Here is a 19,682-nt window from a genome sequence, read left to right as displayed (position 1 = left end):
CTTCATGTAATATTGTTTTTATGTTTTAGTCAAAATAAGATGATCGGTAGGCCTATCATTTAGAAACTTTCTTTAGTTTCGTAAAGTTTTCTTAGTCTATCAATTCTGACATGTGTGCCGAGTCCGACACCTGGACTTCTGTGTACTTGCTGTAGTGGCTATTTGGCAAGCTCAGAAGAGCGCGCTGACATGGAATTCTGCATGCATCGGTTTGTGTTTTCGGTTAAACTGCTTTGATTTTACAAGCATTGGGATACTAGGTTTATTTTTTCCGGGATTATCAATCTAAATTCATGCATTGACTACTAAAGTAAATTATTAAAACTCAAACCTTAGATGTCACTGGGGCACAGCAGAGTTGTACTGGGGCACATGCACCAGTAAAAAGGGTCTAACGACGCCCTGCTCAGAATCCTCCTCGGCCTCATTCAGGAATGCCTTAGGCCCAAAGGACCGTTTTCACCTGTTCAACAGAGGTCTATTAATATCTAGGAATTCCTAATAATCTTGCGATCTTCTCTGTGTCTGCCTTTTCAGAGTTCACCTTAAAACTTTCTCCAGAACAGCGTCCTGTGGAGAAAAAACACCTTGTATTTTTTTCAGCCAATCAGGGAGAACAGTCAACTCTGAAACTGGAAAAATATTAAGACTACTTTTAAAAATTATAGTCTACATGCGGATCTCTATATTGCACACATTGCAGCAGCATACATCCTGATCCAACATGTTAGCACTTGACATTCCAATGATGAAAGAAAAGTTAGCAGTATTATTCATCACTGATAAGCAGTAGTTGAAACCATTGATATACAATGACCAAGATGTGTAAAAATATCAAACCAAGTTGTAAATCGGCTACTTGTTACTTGTCAACCAGTAGGAGGCAGCATAACAGCACAAAGAAAGAACTAAGGTTTTTCGAACCAGCAATGTGGTTGAGACTTCTTTTAGACTATATACCAGGGCCTAGATTAATGATAGCAAAATATTAAGCTAATCTCACGTTAACAAAATAAAACAAATTCCATAATCATCTACGGAAAGTTATATTTATCTCTGCGTGAATGGCTGAATAGCTACGTATTGGTAAGTCTTCTTTGACTAGAAGGGCTAGTAAAGCTTGTCCGATAGCTAGTGCTAGCTAGTGTGAGCTAACTTAGACTTTGAGATAGCCCAGAGAAAAAGCTAGCACTTGGTAAATTCGCTGCAACTGCTTACATTACTAAACTTACAGTTTTAGTTTTGTAAACCTCTTTATTTTACTGCAGTGTAATGGTGCCACGAGTCTATAATATTTTCAGCACGTAGAACTTCAGGTACAGTATTGGACAGGTATTTATTAGCTAGCTAGGATAGCTAAATAATATTGTCGCTAGTTTGTGCTAGTATTTATAGTCCAGTATTGGCTAACTAGCTAGGATGGAAGATAACATTGCCCCTGTCATCCGAAATGTTGCTTAGTATCAAGAAGACCCAAGCCTTGTAGCTAGCATGCTAGCTAGCTAGTTTACCTTGCTTATGAACTTGACATAGCTATTCAAAAGATTAGATTTCTGGTCAAATGATTGTTAATGGTTTTGAAACGCAAAATAGAAAATTGAGTTTAAAAACTTGTTTTGAATTGTTTTGCAGATGCCCCTATAGAAGATTACAGTGGCCCAAGGAATCTTTATTCTAAACCAGTATATAAAATATCTTTTCAGATGCAGTCCTCTCCCACACACACATGAGTGCTGTGTTTCCCTGGCACTGGGCAGAGTGGCATGCCTGACCGGGACAGCTCCTACCTGTCAGCTGGTGGAGGGAACAGCAGCAGTGTGGGGGAGGAAGGGGGGCCAGGTTTGGGGGGCACAGGAGAGGGCAGAGGGGTATCAGCTGGGGGCAGTGGGTCTGGTGGCATGGGTGGAGGAGGTGCTCTAGGGAATGGGAGTTGTGGGGGGAGCGGAGCTGGAGGTCTGGGTTCAGGAGTTCCCCCTGATGGTGTCTGCAGGGACTTTTTGCGAAATGTGTGCAAGAGGGGCAAACGCTGCCGCTTTAAACATCCAGACTTTAATGAGGTGCCAGACTTGGGGGTGCAGAAGAATGAGTTCATCTTCTGCCACGACCACCAAAATAAGGAATGTGTACGCTCCAACTGCCGTTTTGTCCACGGATCAAAGGAGGATGAGGACTACTATAAGAAGACTGGAGAGCTGCCCCTCAGGCTGAGGGGGAAAGTGGCAGCCGGTCTAGGACTGTCCCCCATGGACCTCCCTCACAGCCGAGGAGAGGTCCCCATCTGCAGAGACTTCTTGAAAGGAGAATGCCAGAGGGGCAACAAATGTAAATTCCGTCATGTTAAAAAGGACTTTGAGTTTGAGCCCAGTATGGGAGTGGGGGGAGTGATGGGACCAGGGGCCAGTGGGATGGTAAACACAGGTGGTGGGGTTGGTGGAGCGGGGGGAGGTGCCTGTGGGGGGATGTCTGGACTAGTTGGGAGTGTTGGTGGGGGTAACATGATCGGTATGGGTTGTCCTAGCCTGGGTGGTTGCAGAGACCCTGTCATCTCAGGGGTTGGGGGAGTGGGAGCTGTGGGAATGGGTGGATGCTTGTCCATGGGGCCATCAGGACAGCGTAGATATGACAGGGGTCCTTGCTCAGTGTATGACCCACTGTTTGAAAGTGGGCTATTTGAGACGGGGCCACTGGAGGTTCCTGTTGACCACACAGCCCTGCAACTGAAGAGGCGCAGACTGGAGGGGCTGCGCCTGTCAGACGTCAGTGTAGGGGGGCACTACGAGCTGGGGGTTCAGGCCACGCTGCAGCCTCGACACATGGACTACCGCTTCCTGGAGGAGGAGAATGCTCTGCTGAGGAGGAGAGTGGAGGAACTCAAGAAGCAGGTAATTGTGCTTGAATTTAGCCTGAATCTATACATAACTTTCCTGTTCGATCATGTATTTTTTCATGTTGATGTTTCCTTTTATGTCTTTCTCAGGTGTCCAACTTAATAGCCACTAATGAAGTTCTGCTGGACCAGAATGCCCAGTTCAGGAGCCAGACTAAGGTGTTGACCCTGTCCTCTGCTTCTGCACCCCCTGACCAGAGCTTGGTGTCCTCTGTTTGTGCAGTGAGCTCCTACAACCACAGTATTGCCCAGACTCACACAACCCTGAGCAGTGCAGGGCTGCAGCCTCGCCCCGTCAACCAACAGGACATGGGAGCTCCTTCCGGAGCCCCTACAGCATCTCAAGCCAACTCTGTCCAATCCACTGCTCCCCCCCCCACCTCAACCCTGAGATCACCCCCCTCTCTGCTGCCCTGGTCCAGACTATTGCTCAGGGTATGGCACCACCTGTCTCCATGGCACCCGTGACTGTATCCGTGGCACCTGTGGCTGTATCCATGGCACAGCCTCTGGCGGGCATTACTATGAGCCATGCCACCACCCCCATGGTATCCTACCCCATCGCCAGCCAGAGTATGAGGATCACCACCCTGCCTCACTGACCCAAACTCACCCTCTGTTGAGACTCGTCATTGTTTGTCAGAATGAGCTCAAGCTAGTGTTTGAGACTGGGTATTTTGTGGCACTTAAAGCAGATAACAGACAGAGACTGAAGTGGCTATGGCTGACCTGTGAAGTCGAAGGTTTGTAGTATGCCAAAGGGACCCTTGAAACAGGCACCAAAAACTGTGATAAACTGTTAAATTATGCCACAAGAATATCATGGAACTGAACATTTTTAGAATGTGACGCTGCCAGAAATTTTTCTTTTAAGGTAGTTTATATCTATGTGATTTGCTCTGGTGAAAAGTAACTTTGGTACTTTCATGAGAATAACAACCACTCAAAAAAACAATTTTGGTCGTAGCCTATTCCTTTTCAAATCAAAATCATTTTCATCAGATGTCTCAAACGAATGCAAAAATTGTACCATCTGTGGTTGGTACTGGAGACTTCATAACTACAAACAATTATTAGTAGCCAACTAGCAAAATGTTGGACACCAAGGGAAGTAGAACGGCGACAATGTAGGCAGTACAACATGTTATGCATGAAACTCAACAAGAAAGGACTTGGGCTCTTGCTATCTTGGAATAAGCTATTCTGTAAATACAATGTAAGTACACCTAGAGCTATGTAAACAATTGAGGATTTTGGTTGGTTACCATAACCAGGTTGTGCAGGGATCGACAGAACAATATTGGTCTGTAGGCCTATAGGCATGCACGGATGTAGGGGTTAACCAGAATGCACACACAGCAAGTTTAAAATAAACCGGGCTGTTAACTTTAGGGGCTATTGTTTTAAGGTGGTTGTCTAACGATTCCATTCCCAACGGTGGTTATAGCTACCGTTGCGTTGGTTCATAAACTGGAAGTTTAGGCCTAAGCCTAATCAGTTCCTTTCTCAAAACAACACGGCCTAGTAATTGTGTAGTTTTTTTTGTATCAACCTAGACGTGTTGTATTTCACTATAATATCCAATAGCAAGTTAAATACCACATGCATAATCACTTTTTATTGCAAAACTGTAATGACTTCGAGTCCAGCAAGGATGCGTCTTTTCTCATCACAGGGCGTGTTTTGATTCTGTCAACTGGTTGAACTGAACAGCAGCTCACCGTCAGACAATTTTTTGGGGCACAACGCGTAAGGAGTTCTCTGCGGGCGGAGTGACAAAAAGGCCTAAACGGGAACTTTGTAGTAATACATGACTTAACGAATCGTTTACAATTGCTTTAACTAATTTGCACACCACCAAAGATGACACGGATGGACTTAAGTTAATAGTGAGGCGTGCGTTATTACTGGCTACTACAAGCAGGCTAGCCTACTACATTCATTTTGTACGTTACCAACCCGTTCGAATAACATTGACATTGCGAGAAGACGACGACACCATGCAGGGAGGAAAAGATTCGGAGGCTATCGGCTTGAAGGGCACAGAGTATTCGTCCCAATCCGTTAAGAATGCTCTGGATAGCGGAGAAACGGAAACCCCCAAAGCAAAGGGGATTGATGCTGTGTCGGTTTTGTGGACTTTCGGAAAATGCCTTGGTGCATTGCTCCCTGTGTACCTGGCCGGATACTATCGGGTCAGCACCAGTTTGTTAGTTTTCGGGCTGATGGTCTACACTGGATGGAAACATTCACGCGAAGCGAAGGAGTCTCGCTTGCGGTCCGCCATTCAGTCTCTACACGACGAGCAAGAGTATACTTCCATGAAAGTATTTAAAAACAAACGAGATCTACCTGCTTGGGTAAGGATAACACCAAACGTCTACTGGGAAAAGGTCCAGACTCGGAAACATCAGACCCCTGTGACAGCATTGTCATCTTAACCAATATTTTAAATGGCCTACCTAACGTTTTGAACGTTACTAATAGTTAATAATCTGTCCAAAAAAATGAGACACAATGTGAACAATATTATCATTGCAGGCTACTCATCGCTACTCAGGACCCATTGACTTAGTAGGTGAAGGCCTACTGATTTACTGTCTTTTATGTTTTCATGAGGGACATGCCAATAGCCAGGTGAAATATTCAAGTTCAGCTTTTGGTATGTGGACTATCAGCTGCGTATGTCGGTCTCTCACATTCAGCCTTTGACTTGCAATATCAACCCCACTGCATCTAGTAGGCTAGGCACTTACAGTATCTATACAGTATCACTATCAAGTAATTGCGGACTGATCAGGAGCAGTGTATGTAGAGGTGAATATATTCAGTGATAACAGATCAAGGGGGCAGAAAATGCCTTTCTAGATAACATCCCTTAGTTTGGTTTTGAATGATGTAGGCTATGTGAATTACCATGAGCAGCCATTCTAACTCACTTCCTGATGCTCATTTTTTCCGTTATAGCATTCATGCAGCCTAAACCACATCCCACCAAACCCAAAGTAAAAAGAAATGTTGTCGTAATGCAGAATTGTATGTCTTAACCCTAACTTCAATCCAGGTACCATTTGGAACTAATCTAATACGAGGCCTAATTCATTACAGGTCAATTTCCCAGATGTGGAGAAGGTGGAGTGGCTAAATAAGGTACTGCTTCACCCATGTGCTCTATTGCATTCTCTTCACCAAAACAATAAAAGTGTGCCTCCTCTTTAAGAGACAACTTGAATCCATTGCTCTTCCTTTAAGCCCACTGTAAACACAGCAGCCTATTTTTCTCAGTGACACAGCTGTTGCGTTGACGGACAGTTGGTAGGGTTTGTTAGGCTAGCGTTGGCATTGCTGCAGCAGCAGCCATGTTGCTGGCCTCCCCCGCCACTATGTCTGGACTGGAGCTCGAGCTGCTCTCTCTTACTGCAGCCTACAACAGGCCCTCCGCTACTCTGTCAGCCTTTCCACTAGATGACTCACAGGAAAGGGGAGGGAATAGCCCAAACTTCCAAAAACCAATCAAACTGCAACAAACACTGTCGTCCCAAGCCTTGTCTTGCTGGCCATGCCCTTTAAAGCTAAGAATAAACTCCTTAGCTGAGAGAAAAAAAAACACATCAAAGTGACTGCTGCAATGTGAACATGAGGTCTGTCTGAGGCCCTGTACTGTCTGGAGACAAAGCTGATATTCGAGCTGGGTTCCTTGAGGGGAGATCACCAGATTGCCTGCTCTCCTACAGGCCACATGCTCCACAGGAGCTCCATGCTGTTGGTGACTCACCCCAGATTGACGAGGCAACAGTCACCCAACCACAAATACCCGCTGCAGAGTAGTCTGCTTTCAGATAAACACAATCCCCCACATAACAAACTTGGTAAAGATCTAAGGGGTTTCTATGGATACCATATTGAGGAAACAGTAAACAGGGAACATAAACATACTGCAGCAGCCACCAGAGAAGCCCTGTTTTCATGATCCACCAGAGAAGCCCTGTTTTCATGACCCACCAGAGAGCAAGATAGAGCCACATAAAGAACACATTCACAATGAATAGGGTAAGAGATCCATTTCCTGACTATTGTGTTATAACAGTCTGACGTGCGTATGCCCTGGCCCACCCATGCAGGTGTTGCAGCAGGTATGGCCCTTTGTGGGCCAGTATCTGGAGAAGCTGCTGGTAGAGACCATTGCTCCTTCCATCCGGAACTCCAGCTCCCACCTGCAGACCCTTAGCTTCACCAAGGTGGACTTTGGAGACAAGGTTTGAGGCTACAGATATCAGACGCGCACACAAAAACACACACAATGTGCTGTACATCATAATGCTTTGATGTCAATACACACGTATTCATGAAAAGGTTTTTGTGTGGTGTTTTTTCTGATTTGTGCTGAAGGCCATGAAGGTTGTGGGGGTGAAAGCTCACACAGAGAACGAGAGAGGGCAGGTGCTGTTGGATCTGTACATCAGGTGACCTTTGATGTTTTGTTTGACTTGGCTCTGCACCTCACTGTCTGCAATTCAGTACTGATTAGCTCACTCCTAGAACTCTGGTATTAAGCAAAACATTCTCTTTCCCCTTTCCTCCTCTCTTTGCTCTTCCTTTCCCATGAAGCTATGTCGGCGATGTTGAGATCGATGTCGAGGTGAAGAGGTATTTCTGTAAAGCTGGAGTCAAGGGAATACAGGTACGGAGTGTCAGAAAAAGACCTAGGCTAAACCAAACCCTGTAAGGAATGTAGATGAGTATGCAGTATTTAGTGTTGGTCTTTGATCCACCTCCTCTGTCCTCAGCTGCATGGGATGATGCGGGTGATTCTGGAGCCACTCATTGGTGATGTCCCTATTGTGGGCGCGGTCACCATGTTCTTTATCCGTAGGCCGGTGGGTCCTTGTTTCTGGCCTCCTTGATCTTCCACTCCTCCTTCCATCCTGAGATCTCTCTACCATCCCACCTCACTCCACAATAGCGCAATCACCTCAGTTATATTCAGCTGTGTTTTCTCATCTGTGTTTCGGTCTCATCCTAGAAACTGGATATCAACTGGACTGGACTGACTAATCTGTTGGACATTCCTGGCCTGAAGTGAGCATTGTATTGGATGTAAAAACGTATTCTGATGTTACCTACTGTATGTACCGGCCAGTTAAGCCCTCCCTCGCTCTCGGTGTTGCAGTGTCATGTCTGACAGTATGATCATGGACGCCATCGCCTCCTTCCTGGTCCTGCCCAATCGCCTCACTGTCCCTCTAGTGGCAGACCTGCATGTGGCCCAACTCCGCTCCCCTCTGCCCAGGGTGAGACCCTGCCACACACTCTGCTAACACACTGCGGCACACACATCTCAACCTCATGGCTTTACCTTCTTTTCAATTCTCCCCCTTCTTACCACCTAGGGTGTGGTGCGCATCCACCTGGTGGAGGCTGAGGACCTCGCAGCCAAGGACAACTACATGAAGGGGGTGATAGCGGGTATGTCCGACCCCTACGCCCTGCTCAGGGTGGGCCCTCAGACCTTCACCTCCCACCACATAGACAACACCCTCTGCCCCAAATGGGGCGAGATGTACGAGGTGAGACGCTTAGAGAACAGCACAGAGGTGTGTTCTGTCATGTTTTTTATGATGTGTATCCATGCGCTGTTGGTAAGGTGAGTGTTGCTCCGTGGCGTTTGGTAGCATGGTCCACATCTGTTTCAGTAGAGGTCTCTGTAGGGTGGTGTTTCCCATCATGGTGCAGTGTTGAGACCATAGCCATGTCAGTGTCCATACTCATGGGTGTGTGTGCCAGTCAGTCCTCATGCCCGGTGTGTGTCCATGTGTATCAGGTCATTGTCCATGAGGTGCCGGGTCAGGAGTTGGAAGTGGAGGTGTATGACAAAGACACCGACCAGGATGACTTCCTGGGCAGGTACACGTCTCAGCCCATGTGTGTCTTTAGATGTTGCATCTCATAATGTCCCTTTTCACGTCAGACTCATGGGGGGAGAAGGCCCACCATTAATGGGTTGTGCATTTGAGGACTATAGCATTTCTAAACTGACACATTTGCCTTTCTGTCCATATGCACAAACACACACACACACACACACACACACACACACACACACACACAGGACAAAGGTGGATCTGGGGATAGTGAAGAAGTCCACAGTTGTTGATGAAGTGAGTGATTTGAAATACTTTCAAAGTTAATTACAGCAAAATATGCCTTAATATAAGCAAAACCGAAATGTACATGGTTTTCATAAAGTGTCTTGTGTGGTGGTTTTCTCAGTGGTTCCCTCTTAAAGACACTCGTTCTGGCCGAATCCACCTCAAAATGGAGTGGCTGAGCTTGCTGCCCAACACAGACCAACTGGACCAGGTCTGCTTCTTATGCTCTCCTTCACACACACACACACACACACAAACACTACAGTTTATGATACACAAGCACAATAAGCATTTCTGTATCCTACAACAGTGGTGAGTGTGTTCAGTATATTGGCAGCGAGCCAAAGTGAAAGAATGCGCTAGAACGTTGGCGCTCCTCCACCCCTCTCTCCCAGGTCCTCCAGAGGAACGAGAGTGTGATTGTGTCCAGTAAGACTGCAGACCCCCCCTCTGCAGCCATCTTGGCCGTCTATCTGGATAAAGCTGAGGCTCTTCCTGTGAGTCATGTCTAGAGCTTTCTCTTTCCTCGGATTCCCAATCCTTTCTCCCAACAGCCCAAGGCTGATTCCTATCTCTGGATATAATGAGTCTCTGAAAATATTTGAACCTCATTCACTCTGTTACTTGCTCAGGCATGTTAAGGAAAATGTTAACCTTTTAACAGACACTTTTTCACTTAGCAGATGCTTGTTTTCTTTTTGTGTGTGCGTGTGTCTATGTGTTACAGATGAAGAAAGGTAGTAAGGAACCAAGTCCCATGGTGCAGTTGTCTGTGCAGGACATCACACGAGAAAGCAGGGTACTGTCAACAAGAATCTTCTTAAACAGAACCCCTTCAGTATGTACAGTATTGTGTCTCCTACGTGGAAGAAATGAACTCTCTCCTCCTCCTCCCTGTCTCTGTCTCCGCTCAGACGTCTTACACAACCGTCAATCCAGAGTGGGAGGATGCCTTTACCTTCTTTATCCAGGATCCACGTCAACAGGACATAGATATCCAGGTGAACTCCACTGAAAATCCCAGTTGGGAATGGTTCAGTACATTTCCATTTCATTACAGCTGGCGGATCACTTTACTGTCTTAATCTTTCTGTACAGAAACAGTAGTTGTTATATGAGTTAGTATAATTCTAAATACACCGTCATCCCCCGTTCGTCTCCAGGTGAAGGACCACGACCGTGTGCAGACCCTAGGCAGTCTGACTATCCCTCTCTCTAGACTGCTGTCCAGCCCCAACCTTTCTCTGGACCAGTGGTTCCAGCTAAACAACTCGGGGCCTGCCAGCCGAATTTACATCAACATCGTACTCAGGGTAAAATATATCAGTGGATCTCCAATACTTTCTGTTCTGTTTATGTCATTGTGTGATAGTGACATATTTCCCCTCTCTCTCTCAGGTGCTGTGGCTGGATGAACTGAAGGTGTCCACATCTCTCCTCTCTACAGAGGCAGCTGCCCTGGCAGCTGGGCGTCCCAAGTCTCGGCCTCAGCACACCACCCCTGACCCCAGCTTTGCCACGGAGGTGATAGTCACAGGACACGATTAAGGACACATAGTAGATATACAGAACATGACCAACAGGATGAGATGGAAAGACTACTATATCAAGTTGTATAGTAACATACCTAGGTATACAAGTTGTACTGTACATAGTATTACAGACTTATTTTTTCTTGAAGGGGGTTTTGAGAATCCATCTTCTGGAAGGTCAAAACTTGGTGCCCAAGGACAACCTGATGGGGGGAATGGTGAAGGGCAAGAGTGACCCCTATGTGGTGATCAACATCGGTGGGGAGACCTTCAGAAGTCAGGTCATCAAGGGGAACCTGAACCCCACCTGGAATGAGATGTATGAGGTATGGCAGGGCACTGGGAGAGAACTGGAGAAGACATCTGATAGGTTTCATAGATTAGATAAAGGATTTCATTGCTCAACTAATTGGCTGGATTTAATCATGTTTATATTTATAGTCTGAATAGGTTGTGCATAGCGGGACAATTGGATTACTGTGGGGGACAAAGCAAAGTACTGTATCCCAGAATCTGTTTAGACTCTTAGCTGGTTGGAGATGACCTTTAAAGCTGAGTGCTTGTCTTGTGTTTAAGGTGGTTCTGACCCAACTTCCTGGTCAGGATTTGCAGTTGGAGATGTTTGACAAAGACATGGATATGAAGGATGACTTTATGGGCAGGTAATACCTTCTACTATTGCAGGTCCTGTATGCTGCTGCTAGATTAGGCCTGTAGTTTCTGGGCTCCTGTTTGTTTGCTCTATAATCTCAAACAGTTCCATCTGTTGATACAGGTTAAAGGTCAGTCTGAAGGATATAATCAGCTCACAGTACACAGACCAGGTGAGTTCCTCATGTAAGGGTCAATATCAAGGGTCAGCTTGTGTGAGTGCAAACCATGCTTGACTAGTGTATTGTGGTGTTCCAGTGGTACACTCTGAATGATGTGAAGTCTGGTCGTGTTCACCTGGTACTGGAGTGGGTACCAACAGTATCAGAACCAAACAGGCTGGACCAGGTGAGGATCATTTCAGCTGATTGATGTACTAGTGAACAGTGATACAGACTCACTCACTGGTTTGTTATTGTGTGTGTGTGTGTGTGTGTGTGTGTGTGTGTGTGTGTGTGTGTGGTCAGGTGATGCAGTTCCAGTCCAGGCAGTCCTTCCAGAACAAAGCTGTTCCCTCTGTGGCCCTGCTGTTTGTGTATGTGGATAGTGCAAACGGTCTGCCAGTGAGTCAACTTACTCTTTCATTTGACAATTTCCTTGTCTGTGGGCTTAGATGGCTGAGTGGTTAGGGAATTAATCAGAAGGTCCTTGGGCAAGGCACTTCACCCTGCTTGCCTTGGGGGGAATGATCCTGTAATGTAAGTCACTCTGGATAAGAGCATCTGCTAAATGACTAAATGTAAATGTAATGTAAATGTATGTGGTGATGCTTTGGGATACTTCCTAATGGGCAGGCTATTGTGCCACCTAGTGGTTGTGTTGATACAGGGCATGTTTTTTTTCTTCTATAGTTGAAGAAGAGTGGGAAGGAGCCAAAGGTAGGAGCTGAGCTCATTCTTGGACACACCTCCCACAAAACGACGGTGAGATACTCAACTTCCATCCACCATAGTTCAGTTTAATATGACTGAGTCTGGAGCTATAGCACATTACAATGTAAAGGAGGTGTCTTCATCTGCATTTGACCACTCATGTCTCCCTGAAGGTGTGTGATCGCTCTACATCGCCTCAGTGGGACGAGGCTTTCTACTTCCTGGTGCGTGACCCCAGAGAGCAGGTCCTGATTGTGAAGGTGAGCACTTTCAACAGCTCTTCATAATAACCTTACCAACACTGTATGAACTGTAGGAGTGTTCTGATAGGGGAGAGTTCAGGGATTCATTATTTAGTCTCTTCTTCTAGTTGTCTCACAGTTGGAGTCTGCCTATTGGGTCTCTGGTGGTCCCAGTCAGAGAGCTGCTGTCAGAACCTCAGCTGGTCCTGGACCAGTGGCTCAGTCTGGATGGAGCCTCACCTGACAGTCACATCCTGCTGAGGGCCCAGCTCAAGGTGTTGAGTCAACTTTCCACACACACAAACAGACCTCCATTAGAGCTGGTATACTGTTTTAAATGTAAACGTTTGAAAACTTAAAGGGAAAATAACTAAAGACATGGCTCGGTGCAAGTATGCTCAGCAAGAAGGAAGAGAGGATTGATTCCAGATAGTGTATAATTAGATATTTTGAAATGGGGCACTTTGAAGGCTAGGAAGTTCCCTGATGATACTGCTATTGATTGTAATGAAACCCCTCCAGGTGCTGAGCCCTAAGATGTGCCAGAGAGGAGCAGACCAGACAGAGCCCTCCATGGCTCCCTCTAACATGACCACTAAACAGAGCTTGGAGAGAGACATGGCACAGAAGTAATACACTCACAAGAACACACCTGAATGCAACAATACTCTACGAATACACACCTTTAATAAGACTATATTAGAATACCAGTAAAGTATACCCTAAAAACTCCCACAATGCACATTTATTATCCTGTCTCAGTGTGCTCCATCTCCCTCCATCAGGTCCAGTGCAAGGGAATCTCCCGCAGGACCCGCCTCCAGTTCCCTGCCTGTGTCTGAGGGAGCTGAGAGGAAAGCAGCTGATAAAGTGGTCCCTAAACCAGTGACAGAAGATAAGATGGTCCCTAAACCAGTGACAGAAGATAAGATGGTCCCTAAAGCAGTGACACCGGACACTCACCCTCCCGCTACCCCCCTTCCTCCACACACCACCCCAGGCCCCAGTTTTGGTGCTGAGGTGAGATCATAGTGGGAGTAGGTGCTGTTGTAGCTGGAGCCATCCTGTTGTTTTAGGTTTGCAGCAGTTACAGTCTTTGTCCTGTAGGGGGTGCTGAGGATCCACCTGCTGGAGGCCCAAAACCTGGTTGCCAAGGACAACCTGATGGGGGGCATGGTGAAGGGCAAGAGTGACCCCTACGTCACGATCCATATTGGAGATGCCAACTTTAAGAGTCATGTGATCAAAGAGAATCTTAACCCCACCTGGAATGAGATGTACGAGGTATGGAAGGAAGTTTAGGTTTCAACGTGTCCCCTGTCTCACACGCACATTCCCAGACACAAGCAAAGAGCATAATCATAATACCATCCCCGTCCCCCCCACCCCTAGGCAATATTGGTCCCTAAGGCTGGCTTGGAGGTACTGATTGAGCTTTATGACAAAGACATGGACAAAGATGACTTCCTGGGCAGGTAAGAGGAACCTAGCTTATCCTTGTTGTGCGTTATTAAAGGTATACCATGCCTCATTGTGTTGGTGGAAATTCTTCTGTCTGTGATCAGGTTTAAAGTCAGTATGAGTGACATCATCCAGTCCCAGTACACAGAACAGGTGAGGATCATCTTGCTCTCTCTATTCAGTCCACCAAGTGCATGTCTTCATCCATGGCGACTCACTGCTACTGTATATGACTGTATTCCAGTGGTACACTCTGAATGATATGAAGTCTGGTCGTGTTCACCTGGAACTGGAGTGGGTACCAAAAGTATCAGAACCCAGCCGACTGGACAAGGTCGGTAAATCTATTCTTATGCGTAGTGTAGATTAAATGATATGTCATATCATAGGACTTAAACATATATCACTTGAACGGTTTGGTTCCCTCCCCAGGTGATGCAGCTGCAGTCTCTGCAGTCCTTCCACAACAAGGCTGTTCCCTCTACTGCTCTGCTGTTTGTCTACATGGACAGAGCCCACTCACTGCCTGTGAGGCCCCTTGAAACTGTTCTCTCAAACACAGAACCATCATTCACCACTCCCAGCTGTGGATTGAGTGTATTCCTGCAGGCTGTTTTATATGTGTTACTATGTGTGTTTACAGTTAAAGAAAAGTGGGAAAGAGCCTAAAGCTGGAGCTGAACTTGTTGTTGGGAAAACCACCCACAGAACCAAGGTGAGAAACATGAAATGATGTTTCCCTTGGCAACCAAGATCGCACTGCTCAGGATAGAAATCAGGAAAATACGAGTGAACCACATGGATGATGAACAACTCTTCTGTATCTCTCCTTTCTGTCTTCCTGAAGGTGTGTGATCGCTCGACATCACCCCAGTGGGGTGAACATTTCTACTTCCAGGTTTATGATCCCAGAGAAGACATGCTCATAGTAAAGGTGAGTGTTCGGCTAGCCTCAGCAAGGCACCAGTACACACAGAACACAATATGGTGTCACCGTACTTGACTGCCATGCTCAACCTTTCTGACTCTCCTCTCTCTGCCCAGCTGTCCAGTGATTGGGAGCAGGCACTGGGTTCCCTGGTGGTCCCAGTCAGAGAGCTGCTGTCACAACCTCAGCTGGTCCTGGACCAGTGGCTCAGTCTGGATGGAGCCTCACCTGGCAGTCAGATCCTGCTGAGGGCCCAGCTTAAGGTAAGGGGACACCTTTGGTGTAAATGAATGTATGTACTGTACACACACTGTTTACAACATGTTTATTATTCACAGATTCTGAACTCCAAGATGACAGATAAAGTAGCCAAACCCCAGGTATCTGTTATTGGTCCAGACACCTTCACTGACGCTGAAGAGGAGGAGCCTGTCACTGCCATTGAACAGTCAGCCACAGCAGCCAATGAGGAGGAGCCACACTGTCACACGGTGCAATCTGAAAAGTAAGTCATCATTTTGTATGACTGCATACTTCAGTTGCATGTCAAGCTTAAATGATGATCCTTGAAAGGAAAGAATGCATAGAATGTGTGTCTGTGTGTATTCTCAGACCTGTTGCAGTCCTCAGTCATCCGCCCTCTGTCCCTCAACCTGAAACAAGGGAAGCGGTGCCTGATGTCACTAAAAGAGACCCCAGTCCTGCTGACTTGGCTGTCCACAGCCACACACCTCCTGGTCCCAGCGCCAGCGTCAAGGTTATACAATACTGTCTTGGAAGACAAGAACTATTGTGTCATGTATTGAGATATTCAGGTCCAACAGCACACTCGGGTACAATGTCATGCTTTATGTGTTTTTTTTAACAGGTAGAAGAACCAGGGTGTACTGAGGTGGAAGAACCAGAGGCCACAGCCCAAGAATCTCTCCCCACAGCCAAGCCAAAGGAGTGAGTTCCATTATGTTTGCACTGCAGTAGCCCAGACGTATGCAGGCTGTGAAGTAACCCAACGCTGATCTCCTGTCATGGTGTTGTCTTGTGTTTTTGTGCATCCCTGTGTGTGTATGTACAGGTCTGGCATTGGAGGATTAATTCAGGCTACAGTGACTACACTCCCTTCCATTACAGTCCCTGTGGTGGTCAAATCTGATCCCCACCCTGCTGTAACCAGACCCTCACACACCAGCCCAGATCCTGGCTTTGGCAGAGAGGTTGGTGGGGTTCACTGGTGGAAGTTTATGCACAGATACGGTTTCGAAATATACTGTAGTTGCTTTGCAGCAGTTACAGTCTTTGTCCTGTAGGGGATGCTGAGGATCCACCTGCTGGAGGCCCAAAATCTGGTTGCCAAGGACAACCTGATGGGGGGCATGGTCAAGGGCAAGAGTGACCCCTACGTTAAGATCCATATCGGAGATACCAAGTTTAAGAGTCATGTGATCAAGGAAAATCTCAACCCAATCTGGAATGAGATGTATGAGGTCAGAAAATAATTGTACTTTCCACAAATGGTGGTGCAGTGTCATTGGTTTGGATGTTTGCTGTCTCCACTGTTTCTGACTGCCGTGTTTCTTCGCAGGCGGTTCTGAGTGTGCAGGCTGGCCAGCAGATTCAGTTTGAACTCTATGATAAAGACCTGGACTCTGATGACTTCCTTGGCAGGTGTGTTTGTGTGCCAAGTATACTACACTCCTTGATGCTTAATCCATCATGGAAAAGGCCATTTACAGACTCACCTTTTTTCTTTGTCTGATAATTTATAGTTTAGGAAAAATTTGACAGAGAGAGCTTCTATGTGTGTTTACAGGTTTACCATCAGACTGAGTGATGTCATCAGTTCCCACTATACTGACCAGGTGAGTGTGTGAATCATCCAAGCAATCTTGGAAAGGGTTTTCCTGTAACAATTACTCAAAATCACACCCATATTACGGCAACATCCTTGAATTGCAAGTCGTTCTAATAGTTAAAGGGAAGTGTTGGGGATTTTCTGTGTTTTGGTGCCCAAATGATACTCTCTGATCTTTTTCAGTGGTACACTCTGAATGATGTGAAGTCTGGTCGTGTTCACCTGGTACTGGAGTGGGTACCTACAGTATCAGAACCCAGCAGACTGGACCAGGTCAGAACTTTCTAATGACCCTCTGTTAACCTAATTCATCCTCTTGATTATTCGTCCCAAGTCTACCTGTTCTTCTCACTGTGTACTCTAGGCTGTATTTGAAGTAATTAATTCATACTAGAATCCTGTTGAACCAGATGTCTGTGGTCTGTCACAGGGCATAATAACTGTAGAACGTGTGATCTCTAAACATGCCCCTCCCAGGTGCTGCAGCTGCAGTCTCTGCAGTCCTTCCACAACAAGGCTGTTCCCTCTACTGCTCTGCTGTTTGTCTACATGGACAGAGCCCACTCACTGCCTGTGAGGCCACTTGAAACTGTTCTCTCAAACACAGAACCATCATTCACCACTCCCAGCTGTGGATTGAGTGTATTCCTGCAGGCTGTTTTATAATGTGTTACTATGTGTGTTTACAGTTAAAGAAAAGTGGGAAAGAGCCTAAAGCTGGAGCTGAACTTGTTGTTGGGGACACCACCCACAGAACCAAGGTGAGATCGTCATCATATTTGTATATGTACAACCAAAAAAGACATGTCTCAGAAAATAAACCCCCATTCCCATGTCTCTTTGAAGGTGTGTGATCGCTCCACTTCTCCTCACTGGAAGGAATCTTTCCACTTTGTGGTTCATGACCCTAAACACGAAATGCTAATTGTCAAGGTGAGACATTGTTTGTTTTTGATGACACAATGATTAAGTCTATAAAATCCACAAAAGCATGTAATTTACATAAAATATCATAAATATGATAATATCACAAAAGCACATACTACAGGAATGTCTGTATACACATGCAGCTGTCCAGTGGTTGGGAGCAGGCACTGGGTTCCCTGGTGGTCCCAGTCAGAGAGCTGCTGTCACAACCTCAGCTGGTCCTGGACCAGTGGCTCAGTCTGGATGGAGCCTCACCTGGCAGTCAGATCCTGCTGAGGGCCCAGCTTAAGGTAAGGGGACACATTTTGTAGGTGTATCACAATTCTTGAATGGTCTATATTATTTCAACTTGACTTTGACATTACTGTATATGGTTTCATATCATCTGTGGCACAATGATCAAGAACTAAAAGCTGGACTTTCCCCACGTACAGATCCTAGAATCCAAGATGGTGGAGATGATAGGCCAAGGCACTGTGCCATGCTCTGCTTATGGTGGTGGCAGTGGACAGGTGAAGCTGTCTTTGTCCTATGCTTCCAAGGAGAGAAAACTTGTTGTCATTGTACACGCCTGCAGGTACAGGCCTAGTCATCTTTATGTCTACTCACTAGTTATTTAATTTATTTCCTATTTTGTATATCTTCAAATACCACTTGTAAAAGGAGCCTTGTCCAACTAAACGTGTGTGTGTGTGTGTGTGTGTAGGGGCCTGGTGTCGTCTAGTCCTCCAGACACCTATATCTCCCTCATGCTTCTGCCAGACAAAAGCAAGGCCACCAAGAAGAAGACTGCCACCAAGAAGAAAGATCTAAACCCAGAGTACAATGAGAGGTGTGTGTGCTTGTGTGTGTGCTTGTGTGTGTGTGTTTGTTTAAGTTGTCATGACAGACTTCTAACGTGAGTGCTTTGGTCTGGCCCGCCCTGCCAGGTTTGAGTTTGACGTGTCTGTGGAGGATGCCAGGTTCAGACATCTGAGTGTCTCGGTGAAGAACAGCTCCACCACCTTCAGGAGCCGTGAGAAGGACGTCTTGGGCCAGGTCAGTCTGATGCTCTTTCACTGCTGCTCTGCACAGACACAACCACACTCACCACCACTGGTTGGATTTACTGTAGCTATTGCAATATCATCACCCACTGTTAATGCATTCAACAATTACCTTTCAATTGAATACAAGTTAACTGCAAACATTTCCTTTAGGTTCAAATAGAGCTGGCGGAGATTGACCTGGTCTCTGGGATCACAACATGGTGAGTCATACAGCCAGTACAGCTTTCCCAAATTCACTGACATCAGATCAGTGGAGAGGATCTCCGTATGTGTTTAGAAGCTATTTAAGTTGATCATTGACATCCTTCTTTATTTCTCTCCAAGGTTGAACTTGGAGGAGGCCGAATAGTGTCAATAACAACCTGCTGCGCTTACCATACCTGTCAAAGGTCACCTGTACTATCTCACTCTGAGGCCTTCATCTTGCTACACACAACACAATCACACCACTGTGGCAGCCGACCCCTTTAATCATCTATATCTGTTTGCATGTGAGTTTCATATTGCTATAGACTCACTCTCACCAAAGACAAGACTACATGTCACGATAGTATACAACCTGGAGGGGAACAGGATGGAAAACGTACACACCTATACTGTATGTTGTTTTTGTGTTTATCAGTAATTCAACAGTTACAAAGGTCTTTGTTATGATGGTCATCAATATTACATAAAGGTTTATGTGTTAATGATTTTGAGATTGACTTTTTTGAACAGTTTGAAAGATTGAAGGATGCAATACCTTTATATTAATTTGCTACGTTTATTTGGAGACTGTTGGATCTATGCCTTTAAACTATTGTATTTCACAATATGTGCACTTTTATTGGACTGACATCTAATGAAGGAAGAGTCCAGACGGATATAAACGTAATGAAGCAGGATGTGGATATGAACCAGTAATGTAATGTTTGGAATATCGGGAATGTAGCCTTCTGGATGTGCATTTTTAATGTTGGAATTTTAAGTATTATCTCTAAGACAATACAGATTGCATATTCAAGATGGTTTAACTGATCCCAACTAAACATTTGTCCTTGAACAACATGCCTTCACAATACATAAATAAAAAGACGTGTCTTGGCATGTTTGCTTGTATTTGCCTTCACTTTTAATGTGAAATCCACGCTTCGCG

The 19,682-nt window shown here is 45.8% G+C and overlaps 2 protein-coding genes across 2 annotated transcripts; both read left to right on the top strand.

Annotated features, from left to right (window-relative positions):
- The first annotated feature begins 801 nt into the window (after positions 1-801).
- On the top strand, positions 802-4,077 carry zc3h10 (zinc finger CCCH-type containing 10). The gene is given in 4 exon segments (XM_084705388.1): positions 802-1,086; positions 1,633-2,882; positions 2,978-3,254; positions 3,257-4,077. Coding segments are annotated over 3 exon segments (1,629 nt in total). The 5' UTR covers positions 802-1,086; positions 1,633-1,763; the 3' UTR covers positions 3,490-4,077.
- Positions 4,078-4,588: 511 nt separating this feature from the next.
- Positions 4,589-19,645, top strand: LOC146272797 (uncharacterized). The gene is made up of 52 exons (XM_084705086.1): positions 4,589-5,247; positions 5,996-6,037; positions 7,009-7,143; positions 7,277-7,350; positions 7,496-7,568; positions 7,675-7,764; positions 7,911-7,966; positions 8,058-8,178; positions 8,278-8,454; positions 8,709-8,791; positions 8,997-9,045; positions 9,158-9,247; positions 9,432-9,533; positions 9,764-9,835; positions 9,951-10,037; positions 10,200-10,349; positions 10,435-10,560; positions 10,718-10,894; positions 11,145-11,230; positions 11,344-11,392; positions 11,478-11,567; positions 11,687-11,782; positions 12,071-12,142; positions 12,265-12,351; positions 12,462-12,608; positions 12,856-12,962; positions 13,119-13,353; positions 13,441-13,617; positions 13,726-13,808; positions 13,899-13,947; positions 14,039-14,128; positions 14,227-14,322; positions 14,438-14,509; positions 14,642-14,728; positions 14,839-14,985; positions 15,061-15,227; positions 15,335-15,479; positions 15,591-15,670; positions 15,795-15,933; positions 16,027-16,203; positions 16,302-16,384; positions 16,530-16,578; positions 16,755-16,844; positions 17,049-17,144; positions 17,261-17,332; positions 17,418-17,504; positions 17,642-17,788; positions 17,933-18,075; positions 18,205-18,330; positions 18,428-18,536; positions 18,698-18,747; positions 18,872-19,645. The coding sequence occupies exons 1-52, from the start codon at positions 4,888-4,890 to the stop codon at positions 18,894-18,896; spliced, it is 5,619 nt and encodes a 1,872-aa protein (XP_084561212.1). The 5' UTR covers positions 4,589-4,887; the 3' UTR covers positions 18,897-19,645.
- The last annotated feature ends 37 nt before the right edge of the window (positions 19,646-19,682 follow it).

The sequence above is a fragment of the Hypomesus nipponensis genome, chromosome 9 (genome assembly GCF_054491055.1).
Source record: "Hypomesus nipponensis isolate SF chromosome 9, ASM5449105v1, whole genome shotgun sequence".
NCBI classification, from domain to species: Eukaryota; Metazoa; Chordata; class Actinopteri; order Osmeriformes; family Osmeridae; genus Hypomesus; species Hypomesus nipponensis.
The sequence above is the reverse complement of the archived record's forward strand: the minus strand, read 5'-3'. Positions and strand labels throughout refer to the sequence as shown.